Below are 19,792 nucleotides of genomic sequence, written 5' to 3'. Positions count from 1 at the left end.
TGCCCGAGGACTTTGGGAAAGTTCTTACCTTGTGCCTCACTGTCCTCATCTGTGCATGAAGGTGGTGACACCGCTCGTAAGAGTCCTCGCAGAGCAAATGAGGCCATGCAAAGCCGGTGCTTGGCCCCTCACTCCCCCTCACTCAGAATTACTTATTTTGATTCTGATGTCCTCATTCCAGTGTTTCCCTGTTGTCTTAGAAGAGGGGAGTTGTTCAGTCGTGTATTTTCCTGTTTTTGTGCAGCTGCTTCTCCTTTCCCTCTGCAGTTGCTCTGGCATGATTTCTTAAAAATAAAGAGCAACCCAGCAGATATTTTGAGGTCATGGAATCCCGAAGGGTCTCAGACTTCTGGCATGCCCTCTTAGGCCTGGGGGAGCCAATTCCTTGTGTCCAGATGCCAGATCTCAGCTGCCCTCGTGGGTGTCCCACCCAGACTGCTTTTCGTCGCTGGTGTTTACCCATCCACCAGCTGCTGGAGGGTGAGGTCACTCAGGACTCACGTCTGCCTGCTTCTCCAGAGGACCACCCTCTGCCTACAGAGGATCACCAGTAGATCATTACCTCCCAGAGTATCCCAGGGGCCCAGCTCCAGGACCCCTGCCCATATCAAAATCCACAGCGTCCCTTAAGATTGACCCTTCATGTCCCTGGTTTAGGAGGGCTGACCCCACACTCGCCCCTTCTTCAGAAAGGAAGCCCACAGCCAATGACAGGCTGAGACAGGGTATCAGAGCCTGCCCCCTTGCCGCCAGGCCTGGCGCAGATCACACTTCAGAGGTCCCAGTGGCCTCGGGACGAAGCCCGGCTGAGAGCACAGCTTGATGTGACTGTCCCTCCCTGCCTGCCCACTGCCTTACTCCTGTGGTCCTGAAACCAGCCCCTTAAAGGTAGCCATTTGTGCTTCGAGGAACACTGACTTAAGACAGAAGCTTTACCAACTCCTCATGTTCTGCAGATTGTTAGATTATTTACAAGAACGGTGAGAATGGAATCAGTAGCTAAGAACAGCCCTGGCACCAAAGGATAGGTGTTCCAGGTCCCCCTGAGTCCTGAAAACCTGGGAAAAGCACAGCATTTCTCACCATCAGTTTGAGTTGATGAACTTCTCTGACAGGGACAAGTTAAGGATTCAGATTCCTTCATGGAGATGGTGTCCACCCATCCATCAGTTGCATGAGAAGTAGGTCACAGAGGGCTCGCGCCTGCCTGCTTCTCCTTTTGCACTTCCCTGCTCCCTGGGGTGGCAGAGGGGTGAGGGCCGGGGGCGTCCCCACTGACTTCAGACAAGCCTGCTGCTGTCACCATGCCCTAGCCTTTCTTAACCCCTTAGTAGATTATTAAAAAGCAGCAGTCAAGGACAAGAACAGTCACCAAACAAGTGCCAATAATTTGCTGTGTTCAATGCAAACACCCAATTTCCTAATTCGTCTAGGATTACCAGATAAAATATGGGACTCTCGGTGAAATTTGAATAAGTAACAAATAATGTTTTAGTTATCCTAAGCAATATTTGGAACATACGTATAGTTAAAAAAAAGTATTATTTATCTGAAGTTCGAATTTAACTGAGAGTTATATTTTTATTAGCTAAATCTGACAAACAGTAAATGTATCTCATGGTGTGCGATTGTCTCTGGTTTTCTGAATAAATAGTCTTTGTTTGAGTGAACTTTCTTTTCAAGTTTTTAACCAGATGGAAGCTATTCCTCCCAAGAAACATTAAAACAGTTGTTACTGTTGTTTTCCAGCTGGATGAAATTGGCATTTATGACCAACACAAATGGGAAAATTCCAGTTAGGAGGTAAGTCAGTTATTCCCAAGTGCTCGGCACAGCCTGGGTCGGCCCTCATGATACCAGTCCACAGAGAAAGGCCCCCATGAGGACTTGTTAATTGCTTTAGTTACAGGTATTTCTGGAATCTTAGTTTGAATTACATTATCAGATGCTGTGTTTACTTCGTAAAAATCACTTATGGATGTAAAGTCGCATTTTTCCTCAGAATGCATAGCAGTGAGCCTGATAAAGAACTTCTGAAAATGAAGGAGTGTTTTTTTTTAATTTTCAGAAAAGTGGGTTTTGGGGATTTAAGTAGCTTCCCTGGTGCCTCAGATGATGAAGCAGCTGCCTGCAATGCAGGAGACCCAGACTCAGTCCCTGGATTGGAGAAGATCCCCTGGAGAAGAAAATGGCAACCGACTCCAGTATTCTTACCTGGGAAATTCTGTGGACAGAGGGGCCTGGGGGGCTACAGTCTGTGGGGTCACAAAAGAGTGGAACACAACTGAGCAACCAACAATTTCACTTTCTTTCATCTTTCACCTACTTACCCCAAACAACCATTGCTAAAATTAGAGAAGTTTCTTTTCTGTTCTGTACCTACAGTAGGGGGGTAGGGATGTGTCTTAGGAGGTGCGATGCCTCTGGACATTGCCGCTCATCCTGGGTTCCGTCGGCCCTCTGTGCCCAGGGCCAGGGGGCACCACTGAGTCTGGGTGTGTTGTCACTGCCACCACACCCCCTTCAGGATTGGCGCTTCCCCTTCACCCTGCCCAAAGTAGCAGTGACGGGGGAAAGAGGCGGTACAGCCTGGTGGAGCCAGGAGTGAAGAGCCAATGAGCTGGAAACGGCCTCCGCGCTATGCTTCAGCCTCAAGCCAACATGCCTCACCCTCTGAGGGCCCCACTCTGCTCCGCTGCTCCTAGCGTTAGGACTGTTCCTGGCCTGTGGGTCCATTGGAAGTCCATGCAGTGGGAGTGATGGGGGTTGTTCACCCAGCTCCCCAGTGTTTTTTTGGCTGGTGTTTGTGGTAAACACTCCGTGGTAATTGCCAAAGCTGGGCTGGGCCCTGGGGCATTTGCTGCCCATCAGAAGCCAGGAGTGTATTCAGAGTCCTGAACCTGAACTCAGCATGAGCTCCCAGACCCCGACCCACTCTTCAAGAATTCTCCAGGCTCGCGTTCAAGTTGAGCTCTTGCCCAACACTTTAGCAAAGAAGCCAACCAGCAAATAGCCACAGGCAGAACCCAGGCCACCAGGTGGAGCCTGTCTTGGAATGGCTGTAACCGTCAGGATGAGGGCCACAGGTCGCCCGTTGCATGGCGTTTGGGGGAGAGCCTTCGAGCAGCTGCACACTGGCCGTTTCTGCCTCTCCTTTCCCCCCTTCTCTGCTAGCCTCGAAGCTTCCATTCTGCATTCCCCCGAGGACATCTCCCTCAGCATCCTTTCACATTTAATAGAACTATCCTAGAGATCATCATTTTCCTTAATTCTGTGGATGACAGCAGTCATGAACGAGGGTATCCACGTGACACAGCTGAGGTATCAGTGAGGAAACACAGGGCATGCATGTTGTAAAGAAGACCAGGCAGTAATCTTTTTATTTCACCTTTTATTGAGGGCTTCCAGAGTTATCCAGAGTTATCACGGAGAAGGCAGTGGCAACCCACTCTAGTACCCTTGCCTGGAAAATCCCATGGACAGAGGAGCCTGGTGGGCTGCTGTCTATGGGGTCGCGTAGAGTCGGACACGACTGAGCAACTTCACTTTCACTTTTCACTTTTCATGCATTGGAGAACGAAATGGCAACCCACTCCAGTGTTCTTGCCTGGAGAATCCCAGGGAGGGAGGAGCCTGCCGTCTATGGGGTCGCACAGAGTCGGACATGACTGAAGCGCCTTAGCAGCAGCAGCAGCAGCAGAGTTGTCAACTTCATGCATCTGTTGTGGTCTTTACGAACCTATATGTAGGATTCTGTTTTTTATTTGATAACTTACAAGCAGGTCAGTTTTGCATTTACTTTAGAAGTTTTTAAAAAAGTCCTGCTAGGGACCTCCCTGGTAGTCCAGTGGTTAAAGCTTCACATCTTTGAATTGCAAGGGCTGCAGGTTCAATCCCTGGTTAAGGAGGTACGATCCCACATGCCTAGTGGCCAAAAAAACAAACAAAACATAAAACAGAGACAATATTGTAACAAATTCAATAAAAACTTTTAAGAAATGGTCCACCTCAAAAAAAAAAAATCTTAAAAAGCCATGCTACCACCTTGATCAGTGTTTGTTGGCAAAGACACTTTACACTCATCCTTGTCTTAAATAAAACCCTTTGCTCTATTGAGAATAGCAGGGTAATGATTTTATTGTATCTCAGGATCCTACAGCTATTGCCAAATATTTAGTGCATTTTTATTTAAAAATAAGTATGGAAGTAACAGGGCTTCCCAGGTGGCACAGTGGTAAAGAATCTACCTGCCAACACCAGAGGCACGAGAGAGGAGAGTTTGATCCCTGAGTTGGGAAGATCCCCTGGAAAAGGAAATGACAACTGGCTCTGCTCTTCTTGCCTGGAGAATCCCACAGGCAGAGGAGTCTGGATGGTTACAGTTCTTGGGGTCACAAAGAGTCAGACACATACACGTGAAGTAATAAGTCCAAACTTGGAACAAATAGCAGTGTGAAGACCAGCAGTGTAAGTTGGGTCTGTTTTTACATACCTTGCTCCCCTGATTTTTCTTCCAAGAAAAGGTTCGGGAAGTGTGATCAGAGCACCCCTAGCCAGCAGTTCTGATGTCATTTGTAGATATCCTGCTGATCAAGCCTCTGTTCCACAAGCTTGGAAGCCTGATCCAGCCTGTTCACGAACAAAATTATTGCCTACCTCTTTTCGTAGCAATAGCCCAGATGTTTTCTCATCCTCTTTACTGCTCTCTGACATGAACTCTGGGGCGGCTGCCAGTGTTAGCAGGTGTTTGACACAGGACACCTGTGGTCTGGGGGCAGTGTGACAGAGTTGACGCAGAATTGATATCGAGCTAGTGAAAAGCGGATAAGTCTTTGTGTGGATGAGCTGCCAAGGGCAAGGTGGAAATTGTTCTGAGTGTTTTAATGGATACGAAGAGTAAACACGTTAAAATGTGGCTTCATCGCTATCACTCTGAAGTTTTAAAATGGAAACTTAGTGTAGTGTGTGTAAGATTAGAGGCGATCTGGCTTCACGGTCATTAGATCAGGGTTCGGCGGTTGTAACCGATGCTTTTTTTTTTCAATGCTTAATGTCTAAGAAGAATTTGTGTCTCCTTTCTTTCTTTGTGCTTCTCTTCCGCCATCTGCCTTTCTCCCAAACCTGCACACTCATGCTCAGTTTACCTTCCCACCCAGACCAAAGCTTTGAAAGTCACTCTTCTTATATATATTTTTGCTGTTTCCCATTCCTTGTAACCTGGAGTTAGAACCAACAGCTGTGGCTAGAAGAAGTCCCAAAGGAGAGTGTGCGCTAAGAGGGCTGAGACCTCAAGAGTGGTCCCTACAGCCCAGCGTCCACATAATCCGTCCACATCCCGAAGGCCCAGCCTGCTGCAGTGAAGGTCTAGATCTGTGGGGCTCCCCTTCATGCTCCTCCTTAACTGCAAAGCTAGTGTTAACACCGCTGGATGGATTGTAGAGGCTTTGAGGGCAGAGGGGGACTCAGCTTCTAGAGTCACTGCTGTCTTGGTCATCTGTAAGGTCTCCTGAAACAGGGAATTTAATTGGATAGGACTGGGCACCACTTCCGGGTATTTGCTTCTCTCACACTTCCTTTGGGAAGGGTGGTGTGTTTTGATTCAAGACGATTTGCGGGGAAGCACTGAGCTGTGCTCTGTGTGGCTGTGTATAAAGGGTTGCATGAATCACAGTCCTTTATACATATTTTGTCTGCCAAAGAAATGCCCTCTGAAGCTATCTGAATGCTCCCAGCCTGTGATAAGTGTGTTTCTCTCAACCTGTGATAAGTGTGTTTCTCCTGGCTAAATACTGCATCTCTGGAAAATCAGAGAATTCACCTTTGCTCCACAACCCTCCTCACTCCCTAGCCAAATCCATTTAAGGCCCAAGAATAACTCTGCAAGCTGCCTGGAAACAAGGCAGCCCCCTCCCCCACCCCTCACCTCCAGGGAGATGGTCTTTTTCCCTTCCTTCTCCTGCTTTTTCTTGTCCCCTCATGCAAAGATGGGCCTGAGAACAAGCCCTTCTGGCCATCACATAACCTCTTGTCTTTATTTATTTATTCATTTATGTACTCACACATGCCATATAGCATGCGGGATCTTAGTTCCCTGACTGGGAATCAAACTCATGTCCCCTGAAGTGGAAGCCTGGAGTCCTAACTTGGACAGCCAGGGAGTTCCCAGCTCTTGCCTTTATTATCTTCTCAACAGTCATGTCTCTGGGCTCTGACTTTGCCCTCACTGATGTCTTCCCACATGGATTTTCCTCCTTTGTGGCCCTGGACACCCTGTTTTGTCCGTCTCAGTTTCTCTGTCCCCCACAAATCCTTAACCCCCTACTCCCGAGAGATGTCCTTGTCCTGCTTTCTGTTCCTTGTCATTTTCCCAAGCCCCAGCCAGTATCCTCCTCCTGCAGACTCTTCCCTCCCGCCACACCGTCTCCCCAACGTCACGTTGTCCACCGGGAATCAAGCCTAAGTCTCCTGCGTGGACAGACAGACTCATTACCACTGAAGCACCTGGGCAGCCCTAACACATGCATACTCTTTTTCAAAAATGACAAAATGAGCAGCTACTTTCCCCTACATTATAAAGGGCAGATAAAGTACTTTTTAATCCAATGTATGAGATTTCCATGAACTCTCGAGAAGTGGGAAAATGTGGGCATAGCACCCTCTGCCCTGAAACTGGTTTAATACTCATGTATGCTCCACCATGTCTGCGGGTCTGTGAAAGAGAATTCATAGCCCTCCCTATGTTTGTATACAGTTGTCTCAAACTCTCTTAAAAGTGCACTTCTTGAAGTATTCTTAGACTGAGTATGAAACAGTAAAGTTTTGAATGAATGCGCAGCGGTTCACTGACCTGTAGCTGGTTCTTCTAGTCTCTCCTTGAGGCTGTCACTGCAGTGGAAGGGGCGCCTTCTCCCCCTGGTCTAGGGGGACCGGTCAGCACTCGCCCATGGAGCTGGCCTCCGCTCACGCGAATGGCGGGGCATGGCACAAGCTGAGGCGAGGAGGCTCACCGTCCTGTGCTCCTGGGAAGGTTCCACAGCCACACGGCACACAAAAGTCAGCTCTCTCTTCCCCCAGTGGCTGAACTTCTGATTTATGTCATTATGGTGACTGACTACCTGAGCTTCCACTCAGGTGGGAATGAAGGTTCTTTGGGTGGCGCAGATACGGCTCAGAGTCAAGTGTGGATTCCAGGGTCTAAGTCCTCTGCTCAGCTGTGTTCGTTCTGAGTGTTTCCAGTGTTTTAGTCAGAAGAAGTCTCTCTTCTGCTTTGATCATCATCAGGAAATACACTCCTTAAGGTGTCATCCATTTTCCTAGCCTTGCACACCATACTAGTTCAAAGGCACCACCGTTATTCAAAAATACCACATCTCAGGGTAGTGCCAAGATTCTGCTGAAACACTGAATAATTGTTCCCCTGCCTCCCTTCTCCCCAATATCTGTCACTTTCTTAATAAAGTCCCCAATCCTTGAGGCAACTGACATGTCAGAGTAGCTCATGAGTGCTTGGCTAGAAAAAAAAATATATATATACAAATGAAATATGTCTGATAATGCATGTCAGCTGCAGTATGGGGCCAGGAAAGGGTGACCCCGGGCATGGGCTGAGTCCTAAGGGGCCTCCTTCCTGTCCCCAAGTCACCACGAGCTTCTGTTCTAGAGCTGCTGGTCCATCTGCATCCCTTTTTCCTAAGAAAGCAAATTGATAGGGTCAAAATTTATTACTGTGGTTGTCTAGTGGTCTGGATCCTGGATGAATATGTTCACAAGTAGCCCGGGGGACTGTCTGTCTTAGAATCAAGTCACCTGACTGGCACAACCAGCTCTGGTCAGCAGAGGGCCATTGCAGGAGCCAGTTTGGGGAGTGAAAAATACCCAGAAATGAGAAGTGATTTTATTTTCCTTTTTCTTTTCTTCTATCCCACCATCTTGGATCTTTGCATCACAGAAAACAGAATTAATAGCAACTTTTTTTTTTTTCCTTTTCTGCCCTAGTATTACTAGAACCTTTGCATCGGGGAAAACAGAAAAAGTGATCTTTCAAGCACTCAAGGAGCTAGGTCTTCCCAGTGGAAAGGTATTCATTAATTTAATAACATTGTTCTAAAACCACTTTGTGTATTTTTGTCCTCATGTAATAAGTAAGATTATTTATATTAAGCTGATTCAGTTAGATTCAGAATTAGGTTCAGTCACATATAGTACAGTTAATTTTTCCTTTATTCTCTTCCCTTCTATCCTTCCTTCCTTTTGTTTTCGGGGCATTTTAACCTAAACATTATAGTATTCAAATAACGTATTTCCAAATGTTCCTGGTAACTTTATTAAGGAAAGGAAATGGCAGCAGGCTGCTCTTTCGCACAACTTATTGAAAGCTTATTTTATAGAAGCCCATCAACATTCACAGAACCATGCACAATGTCAGCATGAAAAATGGCTCATAAATTAACTTCTTCAGGACAGCTGTGTGATATTTTATGAAGCACCTCTCCCCAAGCAAAACATTTGAGTTTGTGGCCCTTTGGATTTAAAATAGTTGCATTGAAATAAATTTAAAAAATAAAACAGTTGCAATGAATGTCTTAACTGCAAGAAAGATTTAGGCTGTTACTGTCCTAACAGATCCTATTTGAAATATAAGGTTCAGTATGAAAGGTAAACTCTTTTAGAACTCCCTTTATGATGCCTGTAAAAATTCACAAAATAAGCATAAGAAAACATTGGCTTTGACTTAGTCAGCATCCTTGTGGCAAGTAGTTGCATTGTTCCTTCAAGGAGCGGAAGAAGAAATGTTTCTTTGTGTTTGTTCTATGGAGTATCTCCCAGAGCAAGCCCAGCTGTGGCCAGTGTTTGAACATCCAAACCATGGGTGCGTGGTAACTAGAAACACTCTTTTACATGCGCCGTATTACTAGTAGGCTGGCCCACGGTTGGACCTTCTGGCTCCTATCAGGAAGAGTCAGAGATGAAAACCCTGGGATTACAAGTAATCATCACTCTGCTGCATGAACCTGTCAATTCTGTAGATCCTCCAAAGAGAGAGAACGGTGCCTGATTTATGACAATGCTTCTATTCTTTCCAGAATGATGAAATTGAGCCTGCCGCATTTACTTATGAAAAGTTCTATGAACTGACACAAAAGATTTGTCCTCGGACAGATATAGAGGATCTTTTCAAAAAAATGTAAGTTCCGTTTATGAGAAAGTGTCACATCGAAGTTATCCTTGCTCTTTTAGACTTTAAAACCATTTTTTGTCCTAATACCTTCATATAATATGTTGACAGTATCTAGGAATGTCTAGTCAGGGTTACATTTTCACCCCTTAGTTTATTTGGTGTAAAAGTTCACTCTGATTTTTTGAGAAACTTTTACATAAGTTGGTTGCAGCACCTGGAACTTCCCCCCTCCTCTCCCTGCATTGGCTTTACTAACTACCTACAATGTTAACCTGCTCCTTTAGGTATTAACCCGTTATGTGAACTAACGAGATTCGATTTGGAATGTTATTATGTTGTTCAAAAGTCCATTCATTCCAATTATTTCAAATGGATGACTTACATGTTGTTTTATAATAACGCCTTTGGATAATGCAAAAGAAGGATTGCAGATATTTTCTATAAGTTAGGGGGAGTGATTTATTGCCTTTGCTGTTGTTGGGTGTTTTTTTTTTTTTCTTTACAAACAGTCTCTGGCCATTTTAAGAGTTCACCACTACTTCAGGTTTAGAAAAGTAAGTTTAGGATTATCAACCACAAATGTCAACATGTAAATCGTGCCTCCTGTAGCATCATATACCACAACTTACTTTTTCTAATAAATTTCTTTTCAGCAATGGAGACAAAACTGATTATTTAACGGTAGACCAATTAGTGAGCTTTCTAAATGAAGTAAGCTTTTTCATACATTAACTCCATCAGTCTGTGTGCAGTGGCTTGCTTCCTCCAGCATCCTCATTGCATGCCTGCATCCTGCACCCCCATTTGCTTTGCTTCTGACCTGCTGATCTTTCCATGATGGCTTTACCAGGTGCAAAAATCAGCTGCTGCCCCCGTGTGTCCATGCATTTCCTCATTGGCTTTGCACACTGCTTTTTTGTTGGTTTCTTGCTGTGATGTGTAGCTCTGGGTCTGTGTATGTGTGTGAATTTGATAATATGTTCACTTAATTAAATGTGTCTGTGTTTTGCAAGATGATATTTAAGGTACTTATCTTTTTTTTTTTTTTTCTATTTACTTATAAGAAATAGAAAGGGAATGGATTGAGTTTACCACCCTATAGTTGGATTCGCCATCGCTAACTTTTTCTCATACTTTTGCATGGACTGGGAAAGCCTTATTTTTGTCTTTTAATGGATTGCATGTAAGAAAAATATGTAGGTTTGAACAGAATATTTTGACAACAAGCACAACACTGGAGTTCCTGGGTGAAAGCATAGTGCATATTAGGCCAGTGGGATGACAGGTTAAATTTTTACTTTTTATTTTTGTAACAAGCTCAGAACTAATTTTAGAATGTGATTCACTCAACAACCAAAACTAGTTGACAAAATTTGCTTAAGCCCAAGAGAAATATATTTCAGAACACATAAACATTCCAACTTTTATGAAAACTAAAATTAACTTTTTTTTTTCTCTACATGTACAAGAAAGTGTTTTCAGTGAAACCCATTGAAGCTCTTGTTAATACAAAAAATGGAAATGCACTTTTTGTCTAATATGTTAAATAATAAGAAGACTTTAAATGAGGGATGGACAGTATATTTTTGTTCCAAAACAATTGATTGTAACCATTATACCATATAAAGACAAAACATTAAGGTAGACAGTATCATGCCAGGTAGAAGGTATTGCCTCACGAAAAAGCAGCAGGCAGACTGATTTGCCAGTTTGAAGACACATAGCACACCTTTGCTGAAGGGCTTCTCCTTTCTTTTGAGTCAGGGCCCAGTGGCTCCCAATTTGTAGGGTTGTACTTGAGAAGCTATGATACCCAGAGCCTGGAAGCATGGATGCAGGAGAGACAAGGTCCCTCATGTATCAGCACAGATGTCTCTACTTTAAAGTAATCCTTTCAGTTCACCACAATATTTATTTTACTTTAAAACATTTCAAGTTTTTTCACTCCACTAGTTTTTTGTTATGCGGATAATACATTCATAATCTTTACCCAGATATTATACACATTCTTACCCCACTGTTGATCTGAAGTTAAGTTGCTTTGCCCTGCCTCCTTAACCCTTTCCCCATCTTCTGTTTCTTTTAAAAAATGTATTGTTTTATCTCTCTCTGCTTTACATGTACTTTGGGTCATTGGTCATCTTAAGTTTTGGTGAGAGAGGCAAAAATCTTGCTTTCTACTAAAGAGGGAAGATGTTTAGTGGGGAGACGATTAGCACATCATCAGTTTATCGCTTCCTAGAGAAAGGCCACTTGCGTGCTCTGGGATGAAGCTGATGCTCAGCCGTCTATTAAATGTATCAGAGACTCGATATGCACTACACTTGCACTGTTCAAATGAAGAAACGGTTCTGAAGTCTCCAGTGTACATGCTGCGTTCATGCATCCTTATCTCATCCCCTTCCTTGTATGGGAGACTTTTGTAGACCTACCCAGTAACTACTCTTGTAATTCTTATAAGTCCTGACAAAAAAAAAAAATTAATTTTAAAAGGGATGATCACATATGCTTTCTGTCTCTGCCATCCAAATTCTTTCTTAAATACTTTTCCTTGGTAGCTTTTATCCATCAATATCACTCTGGCCAGTAGTATTCATTCGCTTGGCTTTTCATTAACAATAAGGAGGCACTTTCAGTTTGGGGGTGGGGCTAATTGAATTGCTATGATTCTGGATTTCTTTAGGTCACAGAAACTACAAGACTACAAGTCCACGAAAGTAAAGCCTGTGTTTTTAATCAAAGTGTCTGCCCTGAATGTCTTCCTTTTCTGTCCTAGTGAACTCAGCTGGAAGAACTAGACAGAAATCAGAATGTCTCCTTAAAGAAGGCTGTCAAATGTAGAGAGGGTTCTGCCAGCACCTTGCACCCATAGGACTTTTGAGGACTCTCCCTCTCATTGTTCCAAAGTCTAAAGCACCCCATGGGCAGAGCACCATGGAAACCCATAATGAAAGGAGACAGAATTCACTCTGGAAGGGAGCAGGCACTGGAATGTTAAGGGTCTCTGACTCCAAGAGCCTAGATCTAAACATTTTCAAATGCCTTAGCCACATAGTCTCAGTAAGCTGGAATTTAACATTGTATTAGAAGCCCTGGATGCAATAGGACAAGGAAAAATAAAGAGTCCCAGAAACACAAAAGAACAAGACGTTGTTCATTATTCACAGATGATTGTGTAACCTGAATATCAGAAGCCATCAAAAACTCTTTGAATAGATAAGAGAGTTCAACAAGGTAACCAGAGAAATGATGAACAAAGAAAAGAATCAATAAACACGTATCTATGAGCATTAACCAATTCTCCTGGAGAAGGAAATGGCAACCTGCTCCAGTATTCTTGCCTTGAAAATTCCATGGACAGAGGAACCTGGCAGGCTACAGTCCATGGGGCTGCAAAGAGTCAGACACGACTGAGTGACTAACACTTATTTTAACATTTAACAGGGAAAAGTGGTATTTATCATATATTAGCAAAAGCCATGTTTCTTCCTACTACCTTCCAGCTTGTGAGTCCCTTTAGTCCTTATATGCAGTTTTCTGTTCAGTGTGTTAGTGTGTATCTGCAGGAATCTGGACAGAGAGGAGAGACTGTGGTCCATTTCCTGCCTGGTTGCTGTGTAGGGCTTTGTACCACCTGCTCTCTGCCCATGCCATCACCACTCACTGGCTTTTCACAGGGAATTTTGGATCTCCTCCTCATCTAATTCTCAGTGTCTCCACATTCACTGCTCCCCAGAGTGTGATCTGGGCACCAGCAGCCTCAGTATCTACAAGGAACTTGTCAGAAACGTAGAGTCTCAGGTCCCACCCCAGACCTGCTGAGTTGGAATCTGCATTGAACATTTTCTCCAGTTGGTTTGTCTGCACATAAGAGTCTGTGAAGCACTGGATATCTCCTTGGTATCATTACTGTCAGTGGGAGGAATATGAGAGCAGCATGAACTTGTAAATTTGTTATTCTCCATAATGAAGGTAGCCATGGAAATCTACCACTCGAATCTAAAATTTTGGCATAGCTGTATTTCTTGGTCCCGTCCAGTGGGCTGAGGAAAATGTATGTATGTCCGTATGTGTGCCAATATTATGAAAGTAGTGAAGTTGAGTCCAGAAGAGCTGGTGGGGACACTCACTATGAGCTAGCACCTGGTTGGGTACTGCCACCAACTCAGTTCTCTATGTGTCAGGACTAATTAAAGCCTCTTGGCTTCAGTTAGTTTCACCTCTCTTTCCCCATTCCTAATGAGAAACTGAATTGATTTTAGTTTTACCTTCATTGTCCATTTCACTTCAGTTCAGTCACTCAGTCGTGTCTGACTCTTTGCAACCCCATGGACTGCAACACACCAGGCTTCCCCATCCATCGCCAACTACTGGAGCTTGCTCAAACTCATGTGCATTGCATCGGTGATGCCATCAAACTATCTCATCCTCTGTCGTCCCCTTCTCCTCCTGCCTTCAATCTTTCCCAGCATTAGGCTTTTTTCCAATGAGCCAGTTCTTCACATCAGGTGGCCAAAGTATTGGAGCTTCAGCTTCAGCATCAGTCCTTCAATGAATATTCAAGACTGATCTCCTTTAAGATTAACTGGTTGGATCTCCTTGCAATCCAAGGGACTCTCAAGAGTCTTCTTCAACACCACAGCTCAAAAGCATCAATTCTTCAGCACTCAGCTTTCTTTATAGTCCAACTCTCACATCCATACATGACTACTGGAAAAACCATAGGTTTGACTAGACAGACCTTTATTGCCAAAGTAATGTTTCTGCTTTTTAATATGCTGTCTAGGTTGGTCATAGCTTTTCTTCAAAGGAGCAGTGTCTTTTGATTTCAAGGCTGCAGTCACCATCTGCAGTGATTTTGGAGCCCCCCAAAATAAAGTCTGTCACTGTTTCCACTGTTTCCCCGTCTATTTGCCATGAAGTTATGGGACCAGATGCCATGATCTTCGTTTTCTGAATGTTGAGCTTTAAGCCAACTTTTTCACTCTCTTCTTTCACTTTCATTAAGAGGCTTTTTAGTTCCTCTTCACTTTCTGCCATAAAGGTGGTGTCATCTGCATATCTGAGGTGATTGATATTTCTCCCGACAATCTTGATTCCAGCTTGTGCTTCTTCTAGCCCAGCGTTTCTCATGATGTACTCTGCATATAAGATAAATAAGCAGGGTGACAATACACAGCCTTGACATACTCCTTTTCCTATTTGGAACCAGTCTGTTGTTCCATGTCCAGTTCTAACTGTTGCTTCCTGACCTGCATACAGATTTCTCAGGAGGCAAGTCAGGTGGTCTGGTATTCCCATCTCTTTCAGAATTTTCCGCAGCTTGTGATCCACACAGTCAAAGGCTTTGGCGTGACTTCTTACAGGTAATACCTGAGGGCCTGCAGAATTGAGAGATGCACGGAGAGCTGGAGAGAGATCAGAATAAGAAGAGAGGACAGAAGTCTTGGACAAGCATGAGAATCCAGAATTAGTTTTATTTTCTGGTTGCTGGTAGCCTGCCTCCTGCCTCTTATGTATCATAGGATCACATTAGAGCTGCTTTTGTTAATCATTTCTTTTATTTTGCAGTTGAAAGACTGTAAGAAAGGGCTCAAGATCACTTTCCATGTACCATGTCTTTCTTCTTTAATGCTTGAAAAAATTATTTAGTTCTATGAGTAAGGCTTGTCAATTACTCCTTTATCTTTTTATATCTCTTTTGAATATTAGTTGTGTCAACATCTCTCTCTCCCAGTGCTGCTCAGGTTGAAGCCCATTGATGTCTCTTCTCAATAAGAGTACAGATATAATACGAAAGATATATTCATTGTCTCTTTATTTACGTGGTCACAGTTCTGTGAACTATTTTCTGAAGCTAGTCAGTATTATCTTTTATAAGGCTCTGAACATCATGGGGTGTATGCCCTTAGTACATTGCTTCCCCAAATCCCAACTGCAAACCTATGGTCTCTCGCCTCAGAGCTGTGATCCATTCACCCCACAGAGCTTATGACTAAGTGGAAATCTTCTGCAGTCTTATTTCTCTGAGATGTCCTGGAAATGATCTTTCTCCTCTTTGTTTTTTCAAATAAAGATTATATTTTTGTGACTTTTAACACAAGTTTGCCATTGTTTCCTTGACTTTGGGTCATCCAGATTGCACTGTGCTTCCTTTCTGAAATGTGAGCATTTTCAGGAAAGCAAAAGGTTATCTGGTGGAGCAGATGTAAAGAGAAGTGAAGTTTCATATTGTTGTGGTGCTTATTTGCTGCAAATGTAGAATAAGAGGATATGATACATACATTTTAAGGACTTGGTTTTTCTGGCTGTTGTTTCTGAAAGAAGGATATTCTTCTAGTGAGTATTATGCCCTCTGATAAATTTTGATGAGGTTTACTTGGGAGCAGATTTCAAATGTTTAGCATTCTTCTACCCTTGCAGAACTAAGATACTATTTTGTAAACTGATAGGCAAATATATTTAAATGCATACCTTTACATACTAGTCACACTTCTTAAATTTGAGCACATCAGAATCAACTGACAAGATTGTTAAAATACAGATTCATAGGTTCCACCACAGAAGGTCCAGTTTGGTAGGTTGGGAGTGGGGCCCCCGAATGTGCATCCCTCTCAAGCCCCGGGGTGAGGGTGACGCCCCTGCTGCTCTTCAGAAGCTGCGCTGCAGGAGGCCCCAGCCTAGACCCACATGCCTCTATGCACAGACAGCGCCTGAGAACACTTGGATTCCCTTTCTTCCTTTTCCTAACTTTGTTTCTTTCTTTAACTGAGGCTCTTCTTTCTCTTAAATTCATATGGATTTGCCCCCATGATCTCCATGATTCCTGAACACTTATCAGAGAGCCTATCTTTAAACTGAAAAACTTAATCCTAATAAGAAAGAAAACCTTGTGAGTGTAGTGGCCAACCATGAACAGAACCACAGTGGGGTCCAAAAAGGGCCCTTTATGCCACGTCCGTCTTCCTCCGTGGGAGTGTTGACAGAGACGGGAGAAGGAAGGTACCCAGAAAATGTACTGGTTATTTATTTGCTTGGTTTGAAAGCACTGCATTCTCCCTGGAGGGGCGGTGCTTGTTGCTCCCTTGGGGCGGGCTCTGGAGTTGCATGCCAGCACCCACTTCCTGAACGAGATGCTCGGAGCATGCCCTCACTGCCTGGCACCCCATGGTCCACTGTTCCATCTCTCTGCACCCCAGGACTTTTCTTCCTTATGGGCTCGAGGCCTGTTATTCATGAAACAGTTTCTGCTCTAGCACTTGCATGAATGTGAGCCGTTATTTCTTAGATTCCAATAGAAGCATGCTTCATTGGGATAAACTGGCAAAGAGCTATTGATTCCTTAGGAGTTAACACTCGTCACTCAGGGGGATGGTGGGAAGACCAGATCAGGCGAGGCCACGAGTGCTCTAGGATGACATCACATGTTCTATTGGCCAAAGGCATTCACACTGTGTGCCCTCACTCTTCAAATGACTGTTTCAAACAAATGGGCAAGGGAAATCCATATGAACTTTTAACAGTTGTTTCTTCAGTGCTTTTCCAGTAGTGCTTTTCAAAGTCTGTGCATATATTTGGGTAAAGAGTCATTGCTAGGGTCCTATCTATTGACTGAATTTTGCTCACATGTCCATCTGCCATTTTTTCATTCCAGTTTCCTCTCTTTCTTTATTTGATGGATGACCAGGGACTCAGTGTTTGGTCCTTAAACCTTCCATGAACAATAAGGAATTTTAATAGACCCACTACCTGTAGATACAGAAAAATAGATACACACACACACACACACACACACACATACACACACACACATACACACACACTCATACACATATACACTCTCTATTGTAGCTAAGTCAATTAATAAATTGGACTTTTTTCATCTTTGCTGTGAAGTTAGGATGACAAAACTGTAGAAATTTGCTCTCTGTGCCTCAAATAATACCAGGAGCCTATGGGTGCTGATTTGAAAAGAATGACATTACCAGCCTCCCAAATGTCTTTAAATATTGATGCACTTTCTGCCCAGAGGATTTCCTCAGGGCAAACCAAGTTGGATTTCACAGTGAAATAGAATTTCTGAACACTGATATTTAAATACAGATTTTCATGTTGTTTTGAGCTTGTAAATATCCTTGTGCAGATTTTCATCCTTATTACAATGGATTCATTTTCATAAATATTTACTCAAGAGAATGAAGTTCACAGTGCCCCCCAAATCTTTTATTCATGTAGAAAGATATAATGAAAATGAAATTATATTTGTCTACCTAACTTTAGGGGTTTGGAGGTTTCTTTGTTATTGTTTTTGGTTTGACATTTACATGGGTATGATTTTTGCTTTTATCTTTTTTTTTAAAAAGACTTTTTATCTCACTTTATAAACACTTATGCCAGATATCTTCCCTGTGGTGTGATGAGACCATACCATTTTCTCTGTTCATTGAATTTGAATGGAAAAAAAAGTATATTTTGTCTCTGCATCTTCAGTTCAGGGAAGGGAGCCAACATGCTACTGCCAAATTTGGACTTTTTTGAAGTCTGTTTTAGGGAGAAAGACAGGAGAAAAGCAAAATCTCTTTGTATAAACATGGTATTATATATATATCTCCTATTAAAATTACATAGTTCATTGATGTGTAATAGCCCAAGGGTGAGGAAGGTCAACCTAAATGGAGTTATTTTCTCATCATAGCATCAACGAGATCCTCGACTGAATGAAATTTTATTCCCATTTTATGATGCTAAAAGGGCAATGCAGATCATTGAGATGTATGAGCCCGATGAAGATTTGAAGAAACAAGGTAAGAAAAGTGAAAAAAAAGAAATTCTCATTATTTTAAAAATTCAAGAGTATATGCAGCTTTTAAAATCCTTGCGTTTTTAGTTAAATGTATTTTTAAATGCTTTGGAGCTCTCTAGAGACAAGGATTGATAACTGACTGATTTTTTTTTTCCTAAATCATTATAAATTTTGCCTTACACCAAAATTTGTTTCTGCTGCCTGAAATATAACGCTAAATTTATTATTAAACTATAGTGATATTTCCCCCAATGTACTTTCTTATATTAGATCCTTAACGTTGCATAGTGCTTAAAATGTAAAAATGCCAATTAGTCTCTGTTTGCCATCTCTGGAAAAAATTCGCATTTCCTATAAAAATTGACACCTTCCTCTTGAGTTTCAGCAGGCTAGCTAAGTTTAATACATGATTTGAGGACCCTTTTTACCCATCATTTGACCCCTGGTATGGAAGATAAATGCAATTGACATGAGATTAAATAGGAATCAACTTAACAAATTGTTGGGGTTTCTGACCCTTTATCTGTTTCAGTGAAACTCTGGAAACTGTAGGTTGTTCGTTTCAATATTTAGTAAAGGACAGGTATGGGGAGGAAATTCAAGATTGGTTCTATAACCATGAGAAACACCTGCCAAAGCTGGGAGCAATGATGATAATACAGTATCGCCAGAGAGATCCAGGAGATACCTGGGCTAGAGCCTCTGGCCTTATGTCTCAGTGGAGAGTGAAGAGAGATGCAAGTTCAATTCTTTCTGTCCCATTTGCCCATGAGTATCATGGCCTCAGTCTCCTCCTGTTTAGAATAGAGGCTTTTTGTTTTTTGTTTGTTTGTTTGTTTGTTTGTTTTGTACCTCAGTGAGCATGGACGAAAGGTTTATACATTCTCTGGACCTACATAGACCTGCATATACGCATCCTGGCCCACCACACCATGTGGCCACACCCCTGATATTTTTCTAAGCCCAACAGAGTTTTCCCTTGGTTATAATCATACATTTATACTTTCCTGTTAGAGTCTCAAATATCTATTTTCAGCCAGACTGCTTCATTACTTCCCTCTGAGTATCATAATCAACTCCGCATAGCATGTGATGAAAGTGAAGTGAGGAATGGCTTTGCAGGAAAGTTAGCCTCTTGCAGTGGTGGGGGATGATGTGACTTTTGTTGCTTACCCTGTTGCTGTGTGACTTTGAACCTCCATTCATAGATCAGTTTCCCTGCTTATAAGATGGTGGGGTTCATACCGTCATTCCACTAGTATTCTCTTCCCTGCTTTCAATCCATTAAGTTTTAGAGGACTGACTGGGTGCCAAGCACTGTTCTAGATGCTGGAGATTCAAAATGAAAAAAGGTGGTTGCAAGCTATTGAAGGAGAAAGACTTACGACTCAGTAGTACCTTGGCAGTATGATAAACATGATAGAGATGTGTCTTTGATTATTACAATGTCCTGAGAGTCTATGACATTACCACTGACACATCTAGAATGTATAGGTTCACCATTTCACAAATGGCAGAAATGTTAAAGTCTGTCATTAACGAGTATGGGTGAGAATACGGTGCCAAGGCATTGTAAACTCTGTGGGTGTGTAAATTGATACAAAAAGCCACCTGGTGAATAATTGGTCCGTAATCAAGTGGAAAATAGGCCTCTCCTGCTGCCCAGCCTCTTCGCTTCCAGGTCTGGGTCTGGTGTCAGAGTGGCCCGGCTCAGGCCTCAGATCTCTGCCCCTTCTGCCTGCACTCCTTGGATGAACTCATCTAAACCCAATGGCTTTAAGTGTCTTCTGTACACATGCGGCTTTCAGATT

The 19,792-nt window shown here is 42.9% G+C and overlaps 1 protein-coding gene across 10 annotated transcripts in view; it reads left to right on the top strand.

Moving 5' to 3' along the window:
• Window positions 1-19,792, top strand: part of PLCB4 (phospholipase C beta 4) — a 483,912-nt gene that overhangs the window by 347,887 nt on the left and 116,233 nt on the right. For all 10 annotated transcript variants that reach the window (XM_070381997.1, XM_070381991.1, XM_070381995.1 and 7 more), the window contains 5 exons: window positions 1,750-1,803; window positions 7,996-8,077; window positions 9,084-9,184; window positions 9,832-9,889; window positions 17,874-17,982. In XM_070381997.1, coding sequence (XP_070238098.1) covers window positions 1,750-1,803; window positions 7,996-8,077; window positions 9,084-9,184; window positions 9,832-9,889; window positions 17,874-17,982 — 404 coding nt within the window. The remainder of the gene's footprint in view (window positions 1-1,749; window positions 1,804-7,995; window positions 8,078-9,083; window positions 9,185-9,831; window positions 9,890-17,873; window positions 17,983-19,792) is intronic.

The sequence above is a fragment of the Bos mutus genome, chromosome 13 (assembly GCF_027580195.1).
Source record: "Bos mutus isolate GX-2022 chromosome 13, NWIPB_WYAK_1.1, whole genome shotgun sequence".
NCBI classification, from domain to species: domain Eukaryota; kingdom Metazoa; phylum Chordata; class Mammalia; order Artiodactyla; family Bovidae; genus Bos; species Bos mutus.
Note: the sequence above shows the minus strand (reverse complement) of the source record. Positions and strands in the feature narration are given on the sequence as shown.